This window comes from Leucoraja erinacea, chromosome 8 (genome assembly GCF_028641065.1).
Source record: "Leucoraja erinacea ecotype New England chromosome 8, Leri_hhj_1, whole genome shotgun sequence".
Taxonomy (NCBI): domain Eukaryota; kingdom Metazoa; phylum Chordata; class Chondrichthyes; order Rajiformes; family Rajidae; genus Leucoraja; species Leucoraja erinaceus.
In genome coordinates, this window is record NC_073384.1 from 63,883,728 (window position 1) to 63,902,154 (window position 18,427).

At 39.7% G+C, this 18,427-nt stretch overlaps 1 protein-coding gene across 2 annotated transcripts in view; it reads right to left on the bottom strand.

Moving 5' to 3' along the window:
• mtif2 (mitochondrial translational initiation factor 2) overlaps nt 1-18,427 on the bottom strand; it is a 33,510-nt gene continuing 15,083 nt past the window's right edge. The window contains exons 6-14 of one of the 2 annotated variants that reach the window (XM_055639850.1): nt 15,149-15,325; nt 13,300-13,439; nt 12,272-12,396; nt 10,021-10,225; nt 7,768-8,020; nt 6,795-6,935; nt 2,534-2,698; nt 2,243-2,383; nt 1-1,832 (exon numbers count right to left, since the gene is read on the bottom strand). In XM_055639850.1, coding sequence (XP_055495825.1) covers nt 1,663-1,832; nt 2,243-2,383; nt 2,534-2,698; nt 6,795-6,935; nt 7,768-8,020; nt 10,021-10,225; nt 12,272-12,396; nt 13,300-13,439; nt 15,149-15,325 — 1,517 coding nt within the window. In that variant the 3' untranslated portion in view covers nt 1-1,662. The remainder of the gene's footprint in view (nt 1,833-2,242; nt 2,384-2,533; nt 2,699-6,794; nt 6,936-7,767; nt 8,021-10,020; nt 10,226-12,271; nt 12,397-13,299; nt 13,440-15,148; nt 15,326-18,427) is intronic. The other variant, XM_055639849.1, reaches the window with a different exon arrangement.

Here is an 18,427-nt window from a genome sequence, read left to right on the forward strand (position 1 = left end):
TCTCTGTCTCTGTAAGTAGCAGGGAACTGGTATTTTACTTCTGCAAGGTAGGTCAGTTTGCCAAAAAAAGTTCAATGGCAATGTTGAGGTTGATTAGGATGAACAAAGTGTTGCAATTTCAGAGGCAGACAGATTAAACCAAGAAGTCAAATGAAGAAATTAAATGTTAGCATAATACCAGCAATGTCTCCAAGGAGAGTAAGAGGAAGGGATCCAGGCTGGATGAGAAATTCTAAAAAACGTGCAGAGAGCCAAAGAACCAAAAGCAAGAGGTCAACCTCAGAACTGATCTTGCTGGGTCTGCTGCGCAAAAACACTTATTATAATAATAATAATAATAATCTTATTTATATAGCACATTTTTAGTCAACTTGCATTGACCCCAAAGTGCTTCACATAATTACATTACATTTACACACAGGCAAAGGTGGGTGAAGTGTCTTGCCCCAAGGACACAACGACAGTATGCACTCCAAGCGGGATTCGAACCAACTTGGGCGAAGAAGTTGATGTGGCTGGAAAATCCTTGGCCAAAGTGAGAAAGTAAATACAGCACAGTGCTAAGGTCATAAAGGAATATATTAGCACAATTAAAACATGATTCAAATATTCCCTTTGTTATTTAAAGACATCATTTCAATATGAGCAGAACTTAGTTTTCCACAATCCATCCATATTGTGCAAATGCCACCACACCCAAGGTTTCACATTAACTCGCCACTGATTTTTAGAATCAAAATCAAAACATAAAATAAAAATATAATTTGTACAGTAATAATTTCCTAAGAGGTATTTAACAGTATGTTCATAAAGTCACTAAATATACAAAAAAAATTGGAAATTTAAATTTTTTTGGAACTCAGAGGAAGATTAATTTTAATCTATTTTCCCTTTTTCACTTTCAAATTAGGGGACCTGTGGAACAATAGTCAAGGAGAACATGCAAGTAATCTCTCTTCCTGTTTGGTGTTATAATCAAAGCCTTTCCGTGGTCAAAATCATCTGATCCCCTTGGTTAAAATGTTGAGAATGGATTCCTTGCATTCAATAACTAATGGAGACCAACCTGCAGCTTAACTCACAAGTCTTTGATAATGGCTTATCACGAGTCAAATCTACTTAAAAACTGCTGAAAACAAGAGCAAAGTTCCAATCATAAATAATGATAATATGCAATATACTATGAACATTATCAAATACATTACCAACATGCAAAACGTTTAGTCTACATTTACCATTTTTAACTGATAAATAGCATCCTTTTCCTCAAAGAAATAAAACATACAATTAAAAAATACACAATACTTACATTATTTTAAACTGTGGCTTGAAACCTTCTGGGTCATTGGCCAATTTTGCTATATTCTTTTTCAGACTTATTTTGGAGATATTGCTATGTTTAAAAGATCTTCTGCATTGCTCCATTACTGTATATTTATTTCTGCCCAATAAATTAGCTCCTTACCTTATGACACTTAAGTGACACTTCCATGAGAAGTGATGAAACATACTACAACAGTTTTTAGCAGTCTTCATTCCAAACAGTAGTTCAAGTACAACAAAAACATATCTTGCCTGTTTTATCCATTTTACTGGACAGAATTTATAATGATAGTTCAATTTAATTATATTCAATAATTAATAGGCTGCTTGCATTTCGTTTTAAAATCCTGGATCCCAAGAGATACTTTGTTGAACTTCCTTTTCTTCATAACAAATAATTTCATCACCAAGTTTTATATCAATATCATTATCCAAGCTGAGGCCACATTCCATGCCCGTCTTCACGACTGGGACATCATCCTTCAGATGTTTAAGCGAAGTAAGGAAACCTGAATAGGGTAGGAAATTTTGTTTGTTTAACTTGACTTTACTCTACTGGTTACAAACACTTACCCTGCACAAGCATTTTAAAGTGCACACTTTTGCTGATTTATTAGATTATTTTGTTTAACCTATTGATCTCCCACCACTGCAGCAATAACCTTTGTAGGCCAACACAACTGACAGGCAATTTGCTCTTTGCCATGAGAAATAATTTGGAAAAGGCTATTGTAAAGGAGAATGGACATACGACACAATTTACAGGTATCACACAAATGGATATTTTGCAAGTCATTTAAATGCTCGATGCTAAACCACTCTTGGAAATTTGTTCTATGCCAGTAATTTGTCATGCAATAGTATTACAAAATGACAAAGCATGCACAATAAACAGAATTGTATAATAGAAAAAACATACCTCTCCACAAAATATGCCCATCGCGGATGAGCATAAACTTCATCTTCCGCTGCAACTGACCCTTGTGAACTCTACATCCCGCTACAGGAACCTCCTTTTTTCCTACTGTCACATGGAAAATTGCCAACACCGATGCCTCTCCTGAAACCAAAATATATTAGGTAAATCCAGCTGAGAAATGCAACCAAGAAAGATATATTAAGTTACAATCATATATATATATTTCTATTATATATATAATATAATAGAAACTGTATCTAGCAATATTCAAATACAAGATATAAAACATACCTATTGTGTTTTCCTCAAGAACTGGTGGTAATTTGGCAATCAGCTCATCCTTAAGGTCATCAATGAGCTGATAGATAACATTATACAATTTGATTTTTATTCCTTTCTTGGTGGCCATTTGTTGTATCACTTTGTTAGCATTAACATTAAAGCCATATACCAAACCTACAAATTCAATAACAGAATGGCATTAATTTTCTCGCCAAACTATGCATGGTTAATTATACAATCTTTTGAACCGTAGCTTCCACTCTATCTTTATTAATAGTCCTTGAACATATCTTATCCATTTCTCCCTTCTCTCAACACCTCTCCTCCAGGACAGAACAAGGAACAAACGTGGAATGTTTTCTCTGGAGCAAAGCTCGAGAGGAGACTTGATCAGTGTTTCCACTTTGAAGGAAATTACCCGATATTCAGGAAATTCTGGTTGTCTTCGGGTAATTTTAGAGAAATGAAATAATTTCGGGAAATTTCTGCATCCGGCCCGCGGGATGATTTTGGGGGAAAAAAATATTTATGACCATAGTTGGGGGAGGCCAGTGACATAGACACATAGAAAATAATTGCACGAGTAGGCCATTCGGCTCTTCGAGCCTGCACCGCCATTCAATATGATCATGGCTGATCATCCAACTCAGTATCCTGTACCTGCCTTCTCTCCATACCCCCTGATCTCTTTAGCCACAAGGGCCACATCTAACTCCCTCTTAAATATAGCCAATGAACTGGCCTCAACTACCTCCTGTGGCAGAGAGTTCCACAGATTCACCACTCTCTGTGTGAAAAATGTTTTTCTCATCTCGGTCCTAAAAGACTTTTCCCTTATCTTTAAACTGTGACCCCTTGTTCTGGACTTCCACAACGTCGGGAACAATCTTCCTGCATCTAGCCTGTCCAATCCCTGAAGAATTTTGTAAGCTTCTATAAGATCCCCCCTCAATCATCTAAATTCTAGCGAGTACAAGCCGAGTCTATCCAGTCTTTCTTCATACGAAAGTCCTGCCATCCCAGGAATCAGTCTGGTGAACCTTCTCTGTACTCCCTCTATGGCAAGAATGTTTTTCCTCAGATTAGGAGACCAAAACTGTACACAATACCCCAGGTGTGGTCTCACCTGCAGTAGAATCTCCCTGCTCCTATACTCAAATCCTTTTGCTATGAATGCTAACATACCATTCGCTTTCTTCACTGCCTGCTGCACCTGCATGCCTACTTTCAATGACTGGTGTACCATGACCCCCAGGTCTCGTTGCATCTCCCCTTTTCCTAATCGGCCACCATTCAGATAATAGTTTACTTTCCTGTTCTTGCCACCAAAGTGCATAACCTCACATTTATCCACATTATACTACATCTGCCATGCATTTTCCCACTCACCCAGCCTATCCAAGTCACCTTGCAGCCTCCTAGCATCCTCCTCACAGCTAACACTGCCCCCAGCTTCGTGTCATCTGCAAACTTGGAGATGTTGCATTCAATTCCCTCGTCCAAATCATTAATATATATTGTAAATAGCTGGGGTCCCAGCACTGAGGTTTGCGGTACCCCACTAGTCACTGTCTGCCATTCTGAAAAGGACCCGTTTACTCCTATTCTTTGCTTCCTGTCTGCCAGCCAGTTCTCTATCCACATCAATACTGAACCCCCAATACCATATGCTTTAAGTTTGCATACGAATCTCTTATGTGGGACCTTGTCGAAAGCCTTCTGAAAGTCCAGATATAACACATCCACTGGATCTCCCTTATCCACTCTATTAATTACATCCTCGAAAAATTCTATAAGATTCGTCAGACATGATTTACCTTTCGTAAATCCATGCTGAATTTGTCCAATGATTTCACCACTTTCCAAATGTGCTGCTATCCCATGTTTAATACTAGCAGTTTCCCCACTACCGATGTTAGACTAACTGGTCTGTAATTCCCGGTTTTCTCTCTTCCTCCCTTTTTAAAAAGTGGGGTTACATTAGCAAACTTCCAATCCTCAGGAACTGCTCCAGAATCTAATGAGTTTTGAAAAATTATCACTAATGCTTCCACTATTTCTGGGGCTACTTCCTTAAGTACTCTGGGATGCAGCCTATCTGGCCCTGGGGATTTATTGGCCTTTAATCCATTCAATTTACCTAACACCACTTCCCGGCTAACCTGGATTTCACTCAGTTCCTCCATCTCATTTGACCCCCGGTCCCCTGCTACTTCCGGAAGATTATTTATGTCTTCCTTAGTGAAGACAGAACCAAAGTAGTTATTCAATTGGTCTGCCATGTCCTTGTTCCCCATGATCAATTCACCTGTTTCTGACTGCAAGGGACCTACATTTGTTTTAACTAATCTTTTTCTCTTCACATATCTATAAAAACTTTTGCAGTCAGTTTTTATGTTCCCTGCCAGTTTTCTTTCATAATCTATTTTCCCTTTCCTAAGTAAGCCCGTTGTCCTCCTCTGCTGAACTCTGAATTTCTCCCAGTCCTCTAGTAGGCTGCTTTTTCTGGCTAATTTGGATGCTTCATCTTTTGTTTTGATACTATCCCTGATTTGCCTTGTTATCCACGGATGCACTACCTTCCCTGATTTATTCTTTTGCCAAACTGGGATGAACAATTGTTGTAGTTAATCCATGCAATCTTTAAATGCCTTCCATTGCATATCCACCGTCAAACCTTTAAGAATCAATTGCCAGTCTATTTGGCCAATTCACGTCTCATACCCTCAAAGATACCCTTCTTTAAGTTCTGAACTCTTGATTAGTTCTCCAGATAACTAATCAATGTAATGTTTTTTCTTTTTTTAATTTGGTAAGTGAACCACACGGTCTTATTCCAATTTTTTTATTTACTTACTTCTTTTTTTTTCTCCCATATCTACTTATTTTTAATTTTGATTGCTGTTTTTCTTACTTTGTATTATTTATGGTGATGGTGTTGCACTGTTTTGTATACATCTCTTAAAAATCAATTAAATTGTAAGTGAAAAAAAAAAAGTTCAGAACCCTTGTTTCTGAATTAACAATGTCACTCTCCATCCTAATGAAGAACTCAACCATATTATGGTCACTCTTGCCCAAGGGGGCACGCACAACAAGACTGCTGACTAACCCTTTCTCATTACTCAATACCCAGTCTAGAATAGTCTGCTCCCTCATTGGTTCCTCTACATGTTGGTTTAGAAAACTATCCCGCATACATTCCAAGAAATCCTCTTCCTCCGCACCCCTGCCAATTTGATTCACCCAATCTATATGTAGATTGAAGTCACCCATTATAACTGTTTTACCTGTGTTGCACGCATTTCTACGGTAACGTTTCGACGCAGCACCTCCTGTAAATCAACAGATCATTCCTCTTCATTTCAACCACGTTCAAACAGGTTCCACTCTCCTCCCCTTTCATCATTTTGCAGGGATCATTCCCTTGCAAGTTCCTGGTCCACATTTCTCATCAAGCACCTACTTCTTATGGCACTATCTTTAGCAACTCAAGGCGATGCAACAGTCCTTTCAACTCTTCCTTTCTCACCATCCAGGGTGAAACAGTCTTTCCGGATGAAGCATCAATCCATTAACAGCTTGTCAATCTAGTGTACTGCATTTAGTGAACATGACTGAATTTTTTTTTGTTTATAGATTTGCATTACCTTATGTGAACGTCAATGTGCCTGGACCATTTTTCTTGTAAAGAATGTGATTATGATCTATTCCGTGTTAAATTAAAACATTATGAGAATTCAACCTGCACTTCCCACCAATTACGTGTTTTTGAGTCACCTAGTAACGAATTATATCTCTACAACAACACCGTTTAATTGAGGCCTTCCCGAGCAGGTTTCAATCCAGTACAGAGAACCCAACTTTGATGGCTTCTGTTTAATCGCTTACCAGAACTTCTTCAGTTTGTCCCTTGAACAAACCCACCTACACCAAGATACAAACACTTCAAGACTTGATGCACGACCACCTGACCCCACAAGCCCTCATCCTCAATTGGTCCAGACCTGAATCTATAAGGCCTCCCTTAATTGTTTAACCTATATTTCTTCTATCTTATTAAATCCAGTCCTGCTTCACACCAGTGTGGCATGCAAAAAGTATGAGAAACCTATTCAATTCCATCAAGCATCTTGGAATAAGGAGTTACTAATTTTATGGATTCAATGGATGAGGCAAAACTGGTTCAGATACTGGTACTTTGAAATAACCCAATGAAAGATTAAAAATCAAATACATTAATTCATTAAGATTAAAATGAAAATCTTACCTGAAAATGTCTCGGCTGAGACTATATCATTTTCACTAATATCTCCAACACCAAAATGGATTACTTGCAGGTTACACTGCTCATTAACATCATAACTATCCAAGATGTTTAGAATGGCTTCTACTGAGCCATCAACGTCACCTACAGGAAACAAAATATTTTAAATCACTGTTTCAGTCTACATTACCAAATTGGCATGTATTCAACATCCAGAACAAGCGTGAGGATAATCAACTTAACAGATAGGTTAGATACTAGCTTCATCTGATCCCAAGTGAAATGATAATTTGAAACAGCTCAGCAGAAAAGCCTGCAATTTAATATTTGAGTCCACTACCAGGAAAGCTGAAAACATTAGACAAAATACCAGCGAAGCATACTATTGCTATTGTTTTTTTTTTTTGTGGGATATGGATGTCACTCTATCTGTCCATAAATGAAAGAGTACTAGTGAGCTGCCCTTTTTGAACTTGTGCAGCCTATCTCTGGCTCAGCCAGAAAAGCTGAAGATCGGAAAGAACCAGATACATTCTCTAGTGCCAATTTGTTGAGTTCCACTGAAATCACAATAGGGATGCATTAAAGAGATAAGGATAAGAAGCAATACATTGGGCATTCTCCCAGGCAATAGAAATTGGGATGTTTGTCAGACACAGTTGATCAAAAAACAACAGCACCAGAACTGTCCACCAATATTGAGAATTATTCAAATAAAATAGACATTCAGCTAGGTTATTAGGTGACAATCAAGGGAGGTCTTCAATGAAATAGCTAGAAAATTATCCAAAACGATTTTAAAATAAACAGCGGTCTCTGAATCTTATATTTAAACTGAAATGTTATAAATGTACAGAATACTAACCACTTTCTTACAAAACCAAAATTGTTGACACCACACAAGAACTGCAATAGAGGTTGAAGTACAAGATATGCAGGACATTTCAGGATAATAATGTGACATATTTCCATTTACCTTTGATTATTATTGGAAGTGTAAAGTTGTCCATTTCTCTCTTTTCTTTCGGCCTATTTGCCATTAGATGTTTATTTGCCCTGTACATTGCAGATTTTCTCTGTCTCCAGTTCAAGCTAATATAGCTCTCCCGTTCTTTCTTGTATGCCTCAAGGTGTTCCTTCTGTTTGGTTTCAATCACCTCAAAGTCTTGCTTGATTTTTTCTTGCGCTTCAACATAGCTTCTCCAATCTAGAACTTCTCTGGCTCTTTGCTGTGAAGCCAACCCAGGCAAATAGAACAGATCAAACTTATTAAGTCGTCATAATAAGTGACATAAAATATTAACAACTACTCTGAAGAGTCATAGTATTATGAGGGTCCACATATTGGAAGATCCTCATTGTTCTGATTCTAATTTTGACTTGCTGGTCACAAACAACTTTTGAAATGCTAATATATGTAAATAAGAGCTGAAATAGGCCATTGGGCTCCATCTAATCTTCTAGCTTTATAGCATTTTCATGCACTATCCCCATATCCATTAACTCCCGTGAACATCTATCAATCTGTTTTGAATGAACATAATAACTCAAGCTTCCATAACTATCCGTAGTAGAGAATTACACTAATTGTGAAGAAAGTTCTCATCTCAGTCCTAAATGCTAATCCCTTATTCTCAAGCTGTACCCATGGTCCTAGAAGTGTTGTACTTCCGGTGGCGCTGGTGCCAGCAGCCTCCACCTACAGCCCGGTACCTTTTTGTTTTTTTGTTTATTTAGTTATGTAAAAGTGTGTTTTTGTGTGTTTTTTTGGTGTTTTTATGTGGGGGAAGAGGGCACGGTGCGGGGGATACCGTCCTTCAGCCGCTTCCTGGTGAGGACGCGATTATTATTCGAGTCGCGTCCTCGCCCCCCCCCCCCCCTCCCCCCACAGCGGCCTACCTACCTGGATTGGCGCGGCCTTCCTGCCGGGATCGACCGGAGCTCCAGCAGCGGCGGGACAGCGCTGAAACATCGCGGGGCTGGCGATGCCTTACCGGGGGTCGCCGTCTGGAGCCCGGAGTGCTGGACCTGCTGCACCGACATCCTGGAGCTGCGGTTTGCGGAGCTCCCAACGCGGGCGGCGCTGATGGACAGCGCGGGGTCCTGCGACTCTGCCCGGCTCAGCCTGCAGACTCAGGAGCTGCAGACTCCGGCAGCGGGAGGCGGCTGATCAGGAGGTCCGGGCCGCTGAGGAGGAGGATGCTCACCGTCGGAGTTCGGCGTCGGCGTTCCACCAGCCCGGCGTGAGGGCCTGAACATCGGGCCACCCGGGGCGGCGACTGAGGGTGCTCGGAAGGCCCCGACCACGGATGAACACGGAGGGGAGGCTGGCTGGACTATGGTGCCATCCTCACCTTGGTGCCATTTATGTTATGTTGTGTCGTGGACTTTCTGTGTTTGTGCTTTTTTAAAAATTCAATTTCAATTTTATTTTTAATATGTTTTATTATTTATTTATTTATTAAAAAAAATTTGGTGATTTTTTTTATGATACTGCCTGTAAGGGAAATTCATTTCGTTGTCTCAAATTGAGACAATGACAATAAATTTGAATACAATACAAGACTGCTCCCTGCATCTAGCCTGTCAAGCTTGCAAAGAATTTTGTAACTTTTGATGAGAGTTCCTCTCTTTCTTTTGACATATCATAAACCTGCCATAATTGCACCCAGTCTAGTGACTCTTTGATTAACCCATTCAAAGGAATTTTAAAGATTAGTATAGTTTAGAGATACAGCGCAGAAACAGGCCCTTAGGCCCATCGAGTCCGCACCGACCAGGGATCACCGTACACTAGCACTATCCCACGCATTTGTGACAATTTACAATTTTTACTGAAGCCAAGTTAACCTACAAACCTGTACCTCTTTGGACTGTGTGGGAGGAAACTTGAGCACCTGGGGAAAACCCAGATGGTTACGGGGAGAACATATGAACTCCGTACAGACAGCACCCTTAGTCAGGATCGCACCTGGATCTCTAGCACTGTAAGGCAGCAACTCTACTGCTATGCCATCTAATTTTGTGACGATATTCATAATCATTTGATTAATTGCACACAAGCTCTCACATTTTGGCATTCTCATTCGTCAACATTCTTGTAAAAAGTGAGGGCTCATGTGGTTGATGCACATTGAACCAAAGAGCTGAGGAAGATCCATGCTTTCAATGTAACCATGGGTGCATTTTGGTAACCATAACCAAGAAATAAAACATTCAAATTTCTTACCTCCGATTCCACTTCAAGTATTTCATCTCCTGCAGATGGAAGTTCTTTCCAACCCACTATCTCAACTGGAGTACTCGGTCCAGCAGCATTCATTGTCTTGTTATTTTCATCAAACATTAATCGGACCTTAGCCCAGCTCTTTCCTGCAACCAGGACACAACCTTTCCTCAATGTCCCACGCTGGATAATAGCTGTGGTAACTGGTCTATTAAACAAATAAATAATTAGTCCAGTTCAATTGAATTTCAATTTAGAGTCTTCCAGATGCCCTAAAATGCTCTGTAGCAAATTAAACATTTTTTGATGTATAGTTACCATTGTAATCCAAGAACCTTGGAAGATAATTTGCATATCTCAACATTTCATGCATAATAATATAATAGCCATACAATCTGCTTGCAGTTCCATTTAGTGAGGAATAAATGTTAGTTGTAAAACCAGCAAGAAATCCACTCTTTCTTCAAAATAATGAGGTGGATACTTTTACATGGACTGGGTCTCGGTCTAATGCCTCGTGTAAAACAATATTCTTCCAATAATGTAGCATTCCCTCAAGCGTACGTGCAAATATTTGCACTTAAGTGATATTCATAATTCGAATCGAACATTTTAACATTGATAACCTGGTCTAAGTTTAGCTACCAGCAATATTTTCTCCTTGCCAGTATTATTTTGCCAATTATCCTTTCACGTTCTCATCTAAAGATGTTAAGTTGAAGATGTATTTCCATGATGCCAGTTATCCTTCAATCCTTTGCTCAAATAGTCATAACATGGCAACCTGAGGACTGCCACGAAAAAGACAGTTTAGTTCTTCTCTCATTCTTTTTCTCACAGAGAGTGGTGATTCTGTGTAATTCTCTGCCTCATAGGGCAGTGGAGGCAGGTTCTCTGGATGCTTTCAAGAGAGAGCTAGATAGGGCTCTTAAAAATAGCGGAGTCAGGGGATATGGGGAGAAGGCAGGAACGGGGTACTGATTGGGGATCAGCCATGATCACATTGATCACATGATCACATTGAATGGCAGTGCTGGCTCGAAGGGCCAAATGGTCTCCTCCTGCACCTATTGTCTACTGTCTATTCCTCATAACATAAATCCATATTAAACAAGGATTATGATCAAAGTAAGAGGCCTTGTCTAATTTTGATATTCTCTAACCGAGAGGTGCCAGTGACAATTAAAAACTTCAGTGAGTTTGGATTTTCAAGATTGTGATCTAAACCAGCGTTTTTTATTATACAAAACACATTTTGCTCCAATTTTCAAACAATGCTGCAAGATATCCTATAGCAGTCGCACTTGTGCATTCCATCTGATTGTGCATCAAATCTAAGCAGGTTTAATTTGCTCTGTTCTACAATTGACAGTTACTATTACCAACACTTATTTCTGATCTGGAAGTCCCAGGTAGATGTTTAAATATTCCAATGCCTACCAAACACACAAATTAAGCTATGTTAATTAAACATATAGGAAGGAACTGTAGATGCTGGTTTAAACCGAAGATAGACACAAAAAGCTGGAGTAACTCAACATCTCTGGAGAGAAGGAATGGGTAACGTTTCGGGTCGAGACCCTTCTTCAGACCCGAAACATCACCCATTTCTTCTCTCCAGAGATGCTGCCTGTCCCACTGAATTACTCCAGCTTTTTGTGTCTATCTTGGTTAATTAAATTACCAGCCACAGCTTAGATGTATTTATCACTTTTAAACTCTTCTCCATTGGCGAGATATCTAAAATTACACGGCATTGGTTCAGCATAAGGGCACAGTGGCAGAGCTGCTGCCTTACAGTGTCGGAGACCTGGGTTCGATTCTGATTGCAGGTGCTGGTCTGTAGGGAGTTTGTACGTTCTCCCTGTGTCCACATGGGTTTTCTCCGGGTTCTCTGGTTTCCTCCCGCATTCCAAAGACGTGCAGGTTTGTCGGTTAAATAACCTATAAATTGTCCCTAGTGCTAGTGATCGCTGGTCGGTACGGACTCGGTGGGCTGAAGGGCCTATTTCCACGCTATATATCAAAAATTCAGGGTCGGAGATTTAGAGGGGATTTTTGTCAAATATTTCTTTCACTCAGTAGGTGATTGGAGTGGTTAACTTTAATAATGTCTATAGTTCAAAGGCTCTATCTTTCATGTACTAAATGTATTACAATGTATCAATACTATATTGCAGCCAACATTTCTGAATCTCCTTAAAATTCCATTCCTACATATGAAATTCAAAATTTCAATAGTAATAATACTTACCCTTTCCCTTTATCATTCCGACATTCAATTATGATAGCCTCAACAGGTCCTGTGCAATCTGCCTTCAACTCCAGCACTTCAGACAGAGCAACAGTAGCCTCTGCTAAAGCCATCAAATTGTCTCCCTAAAAATAATTCAGTATATTAAAATAACATTCAGCCTTGTTATATTTCCAAACCATAGATAAGTCTAGAAAACCCAACTCTACCCTTCAAAGGGAGACAGGCAATCATCAGGAGTAACCACAAGGGCAGGGCAAACACTTTTTAATGACAATCACTCCCCACTCGCAATAGTCACTAAGCTTGCAAAGGTAATGCATATTTAGGACAGGCACAGTGGCACAGCAGTGGAGCTGCTGCCTCACAGCGGCAGAGATTCGGGTTCAATCCCGACTATGGGTTCTCCTTGTGCCTGTGTTTTTCCTTCCGTGTGTTTTCCGATTTCCTCCCACATTCCAATGACATGCAGGTTTATAGGTTAATTGCCTTCTGTAAATTGCCCCAAGAGCATACGATGGGAAAGTGGGATAACATAGAACTAGCATACAGGTGAGTATTGGTCAGCATGGACTCGGTGGGCCAAACAGCCTGTTTCCATCTGTATCTCTAAACATGTATATAAAGTTCATGTTGAATTTACTCAATCATCAGTCAAAATTATCAGTCGCATATAAATAATTTTCTTCTAAAATTGGGAATATGTAACCCGTGGCTACTAAACATTGAACTAAATATGGCTTAACTTAAAAGTGGTAACATGGTAGTTAAAAAAAAAAGAGGCTGGAATGAGATGTTTATTCAGTTTTTGGGAATTGCTGCTGAGCCTGTAATGCTGGTAAGAGGATAAATTGTATTCAACCAGGAGCTTTAAAGGCAGATTCAATGGAGAGTGCACTGAATTTATCAGACACTTTGTTTATTTTAACTGTTTAACACCAGTAAATGGAATGAATGTATTCAAAAAGTAGGCATGGTAAAGTTATAACATGCAGCCAGAGAAATTGAAATATGCTGTTAAAAGTTACCTTAATGGCTGATATATTTATAGATTGAACATCACCACCATATTCCTCACAAATCACATCATAGGCTAACAATTCCTTCTTTACATTTTCAGGATCTGCCTCTGGTTTGTCACACTTATTTATTGCCAGTATTATTGGAACTGGAATGAAAACAATTAACGTAGAATATGAATTAACAGCACAGTAAGATATTCTGTACTGAACACACAGTAACAGGACATGAACAAAATGTTCTCATCAGCAATTTTTGAACAATTTCCATGGTCTATTCCTTATAAAAGTTGACTAAAAATAGAACCATTTAAAAAATACTAGTCAACTGCAGAAAATTGCCTCAATCAGGAAAATGATTGAAAATAGATAGTCACTATTAGTTTGCAGAAAATTGATTAATACAACAGATTTTAGTTGAACACACACACACACACCGGACTGTATACCACGCTTTAAAAAAGGATGAAGTCAATGTTATGGTTGTGGTGTCGGGGGTCATGGGGAAAGAAAAGACTTTCGGTAATAATAAAATCATAAATGTACAAATATACTATACTCATTATTACTTTTCTTTTTCATTCAGTTACATTAAAAATATCATAGGACGCAACTTGTATAGAAAGGAACTACAGATGCTGGTACATACTGAAGATAGACACAAAGTGCTGGAGTAACTCAGCAAGTTAGGCATCTCTGGAGAAAAAGGATGGGTGACGTTTTGGATCGGGACCCTTCTTCAGACATAACTTTCAGGACATAATTTTCTTTATCAACAAGTTCCCGTTTATTATATTTAAAACACCACTCTGGATCTGTTTGTGCTCTTTCCATGCTCCCAAAGACCACCCCGCAATGATGCAAATGCTGCAGGAATATTTGTATTACAATTGCCAGATCCAGAAAAAGGGTAATCAGCTATTTATCATCCCAAACTCTGCATGATGATTTATCTTATTACTTCCCCGTTTCCAAGCCATTCCATCATAATTCCATCAGTGTTTCAGTAGCACTCGGGTGCTGTCCCCAAAGGGGCAGTCCTGTTTCTCAATCATGGAAAGGAGGTAAAAGATGGCTTTACAGGTTTGGGAGACAATGAGTCTAGAGGCTGCAGAGTTAACACTTCCAGAGTTGAGGTCTGGAAATTAATGGTTTGCTAAATAGTGCTGGGTTGATGATCCAGGAGGTGAGAGGAGAAAAAGGACCAACACTTAAATTATGCCTCTTATGTCCCTTTCACGATGATTCCAAATGCTTACAGCCAACAAAGTACTCTTGAAGCATTATTGTATTGCAAGGCAAAAATATAGCTGCCAATTTGCATATAATAATGAGATTATGGCCAGACACCCCCATTTGCTTTGCTGAGCGAGATATAAATACTGGCCAGGACACCAGGGATAACCCTCTCTCATTGCTCCCCCTCTGTGAATCCGAAAAAGGATCACAACCCAAGACGTCACTTATCCATGTCCTCCAGAGATGCTGCCTGATCTGCTGTTACTCCAGCACTTCATGTTCTTCACACGATTGCAGCAACTACAGTTCCTTGTGTCACTGGGGATAACATCCTTGCTCTGCACAAAAGTGCCGTGAGATATTTTTTTAATCCACCTGGAATTCTTCAGTTTCATTTTTTGTCTGAATCTATGTTTAACAGTACAACAATGACTCAGTACTTGATTCTTCTGACCACTGAATGGACACGAAAGAACCCCAGTTGTAAATGGAATAGCTTAAAAGAAATGCCAACTCAATTAGACATTGGTGTCAGTGATTTACAAATGACAAATGAAAAATAGCCAAGTCACTGAAACATACAAATCTTACATAAATAATTATAACTTTTTAAATGTACCATTAGATTTTTTAGCATGTTGAATTGATTCTACAGTTTGTTTCATGACTCCATCATCTGCAGCAACAACCAAGATCACAACGTCTGTCACATTAGCACCACGGGCTCTCATGGCTGAAAAGGCAGCATGACCAGGGGTATCCAAGAAGGTTATCTTTTCACCAGATGATAAATGAACTGTGTAAACAAGCAAAATGTTTTAATCACCACAGCCGAAAAAGCATAAATTTGATCAATGCAGTAAAATCAAAAGGTAACAGAACTGAAAAGATGTTTATTATGAGAAACTCCCATAAACATTCACATTATGTGTAAAATAAGTCCAACATCTTCCATTCCTATGATATAAACATTTTGACATGCTTTATTATTTGATTCCTTCTAGAGGTACAACAATGAATAAGAAATGTGATTATATTTGATTAAAATCATCAGTCTGGCCAAACATTCTACAGAGCATTTTGAAGTGATATTCCTTTTTTTTTTACAGGTTAAAGCAAATTTTTACATAATGTATGATTTATTAAAAAAAAGACCATGGTTTTGAAACTGACTCTAGCTGGAGGCTCAAATTGTAGAAAATAAATGAAATTCATCAGCACTTTTTTGGTCAAAAGAATTTTACTTTTTATGATTCAAACTTACTGGACCACATAGAATGTATTTGTACCCACAGGAACAATGTCAAACAAAAGAAGGGGATATTAGGGCAAATTATGTAGCTTTTAATGAACTAAATCCAATAAGTTAAAAGACGGGAAGGAATTCCAGTGACCAAAACCTCTCTGTAACTGGGGAACTGGGAGAAAACTGTAACTGGGAGAAAACTGAGATCAGAGATACAATCTCAGAGGTTGAGTAAGGGAGAAGTATGGTCATGGGACAATTTGAAATTAAGATTGTAAATGTTAATACTGAGCGTTTGGCAAGAGCATATTTACAAGTAACCGATCATTCTAAATGCAGAAGTGCAGGAGTCATGACAATTTATCCGCTGATAAAGTTCACAAGCTCTGCATGGAGATAAATGAACGCAATGGAAATATGGAGGGGATGCAGTGGGAAATAAATCATCACCCAATGGGTCCCCTGACTAAGAATGTCAGCAAGAGAATGGGAACATTGAGTTTGCTGGTCATAAGAAAATAATAACCAAAACCTTGATGGGCTGCTTGGATCCCAGGAGAGGCTTACCCAAGGGGCGGCACAGTGGCACAGCAGTAAAGTTGCTGCCTTACAACGCTTACAGTGCCAGAGACCTGGGTCATATCATGGCTACAGTTGCTTGTCTGTACGGAGTTTGTACATTCTCCACGTGACCGCGCGGCTTTTCTCCGAGAATTTCGGTTTCCTCCCATACTCCAAAGGCGTACAGGTTTGTAGGTTAATTTGCTTGGTATAAATGTAAATTGTTTCCAGTGTGTGTTGGATAGTGTTAGTGTGCGGAGATCGCTGGTCGGTATGGACTCGGAGGGCCGAAGGGCCTGTTTCCGCGCTGTATCTCTAAACTAAAAAGATAGTAAAATCTGGGATGATAGAGACGTCAAGGAAGAATGAAAGCACAGGGTGGCGATATGGAAGCGCAGAGAATTTAAGTGGGAAGAAATGAAAAGAAGCATCACAGAATAGCAAGCACAGGTACAGGCTCTTCAGCCCGCAATGTCTGTGCCGGACATGATGCTAAGATTAACCATTAACTGCCTGCGCATAAATCATATTCCTCCATTCCCTGCATATGCATCTTAAAGTCTTTTAAAGGCTAGTATTGTTTCTGTCTCCCCCACCACCCTGGCAGTGCACTCAGACACTCGCTACTCTCTGTGCAGAAAAATTTGCCTTGCATATTCTTTAAACTTTGCCCCTTTCACCTTAGAGCTATGCCCTCTAGTATTTGACATTTCTATCCTGGGTAAAAGGTTTGGACTATCTATTCTATCAATGCCTCTCATAATTTTATATACTTCTATCAGATCTCCCCTCAATCTCCAGGACGCCAGAGAAAACAATCCAAGTCTGTCCAACCTCTGTCTGTAGCTAATACCCCCTACTCCAGGCATAATTCTCGTAAACCTCCTCACCATCCTCTCCGAAGTCTCCACATCCTGCCAAGCAATGGGGCAGCCAGAACCACATGCAATACTCTAACAAGGGTAAACATTCAGAAGGTGTGAAGAGAAGATGAGAAAAAAGTGCAGATAGTAGAATGAGAGATAATGGGCTTTCCAAATAGTGCATTACACCATTCATTCTGTACCAATGATAACCATATAACAATTACAGCACGGAAACAGGCCATCTCGGCCCTTCTAGTCCGTGCCGAACACGTATTCTTCCCTAGTCCCATCTACCTGCACTCAGACCCTCCATTCCTTTCCCGTCCATATAACTATCCAATTTATTTTTAAATGATAAAATCGAACCAGCCTCCACCACCTTCACTGGAAGCTCATTCCACACCATGATATCATGAACAGAATTAATTATTATAGACAATGAATCGAACCAGCCTCCACCACCTTCACTGGAAGCTCATTCCACACCATGATATCATGAACAAAATTAATTATTATAGACAATGAATACCATTCGTAGGAAGCTGATTCCCCCAGCCTGACTCCACAATTGGTGAACAGACAGAACTAATGGAATTTTAGAGCAAAGATTTGTAAGTATCTTTTCCAGCAAAATAATTGGGGGTCAGAGTGGGTGCGGGGAGAATCATATAATATGTATAATCATACAACAGCAAAATAAGCGATTCCAAGGATTTGAATGAATGAATAAGTTTATTGGCCAAGTATTCACATACAAGGAATTTGCCTTGGTGCTCCGCACGCAAGTGACAACATGACATACAGTGACAGTTATGGGCCAGTCCCACTGTACGAGGTAATTCAAGAGTTCTCCCGAGTTTTCCCCTGATTCGAACTCGAAGAATGTCCGTAGCGGGTCCGTAGGAGTTCGTGGATGTCTCGTAGCGGCTCGTACGAGTAAAAAGTAACAATTTTTTTCAACCGTTTTGACTGTGGAGTGGATGATGGCCTCCCATTTAAGGTCCTTGGAGATGATAGTTCCCAGGACTTAAAAGACTCCACAGATGTGATTGTGGTGTTGTTGATGGTGAGTGGGATGAGGGGAGGCAAAGCTCTCCAAAAGTCTACAATCAATTCCACGGTCTTAAGAGCATTGAGCTCCAGGTTGTTGTGATGGCACCAGGCCGCCAGCTGTGTCACTTCCTGTCTGCAGGCAGATTCCTCCCCATCCTGGATCAGTCCAATC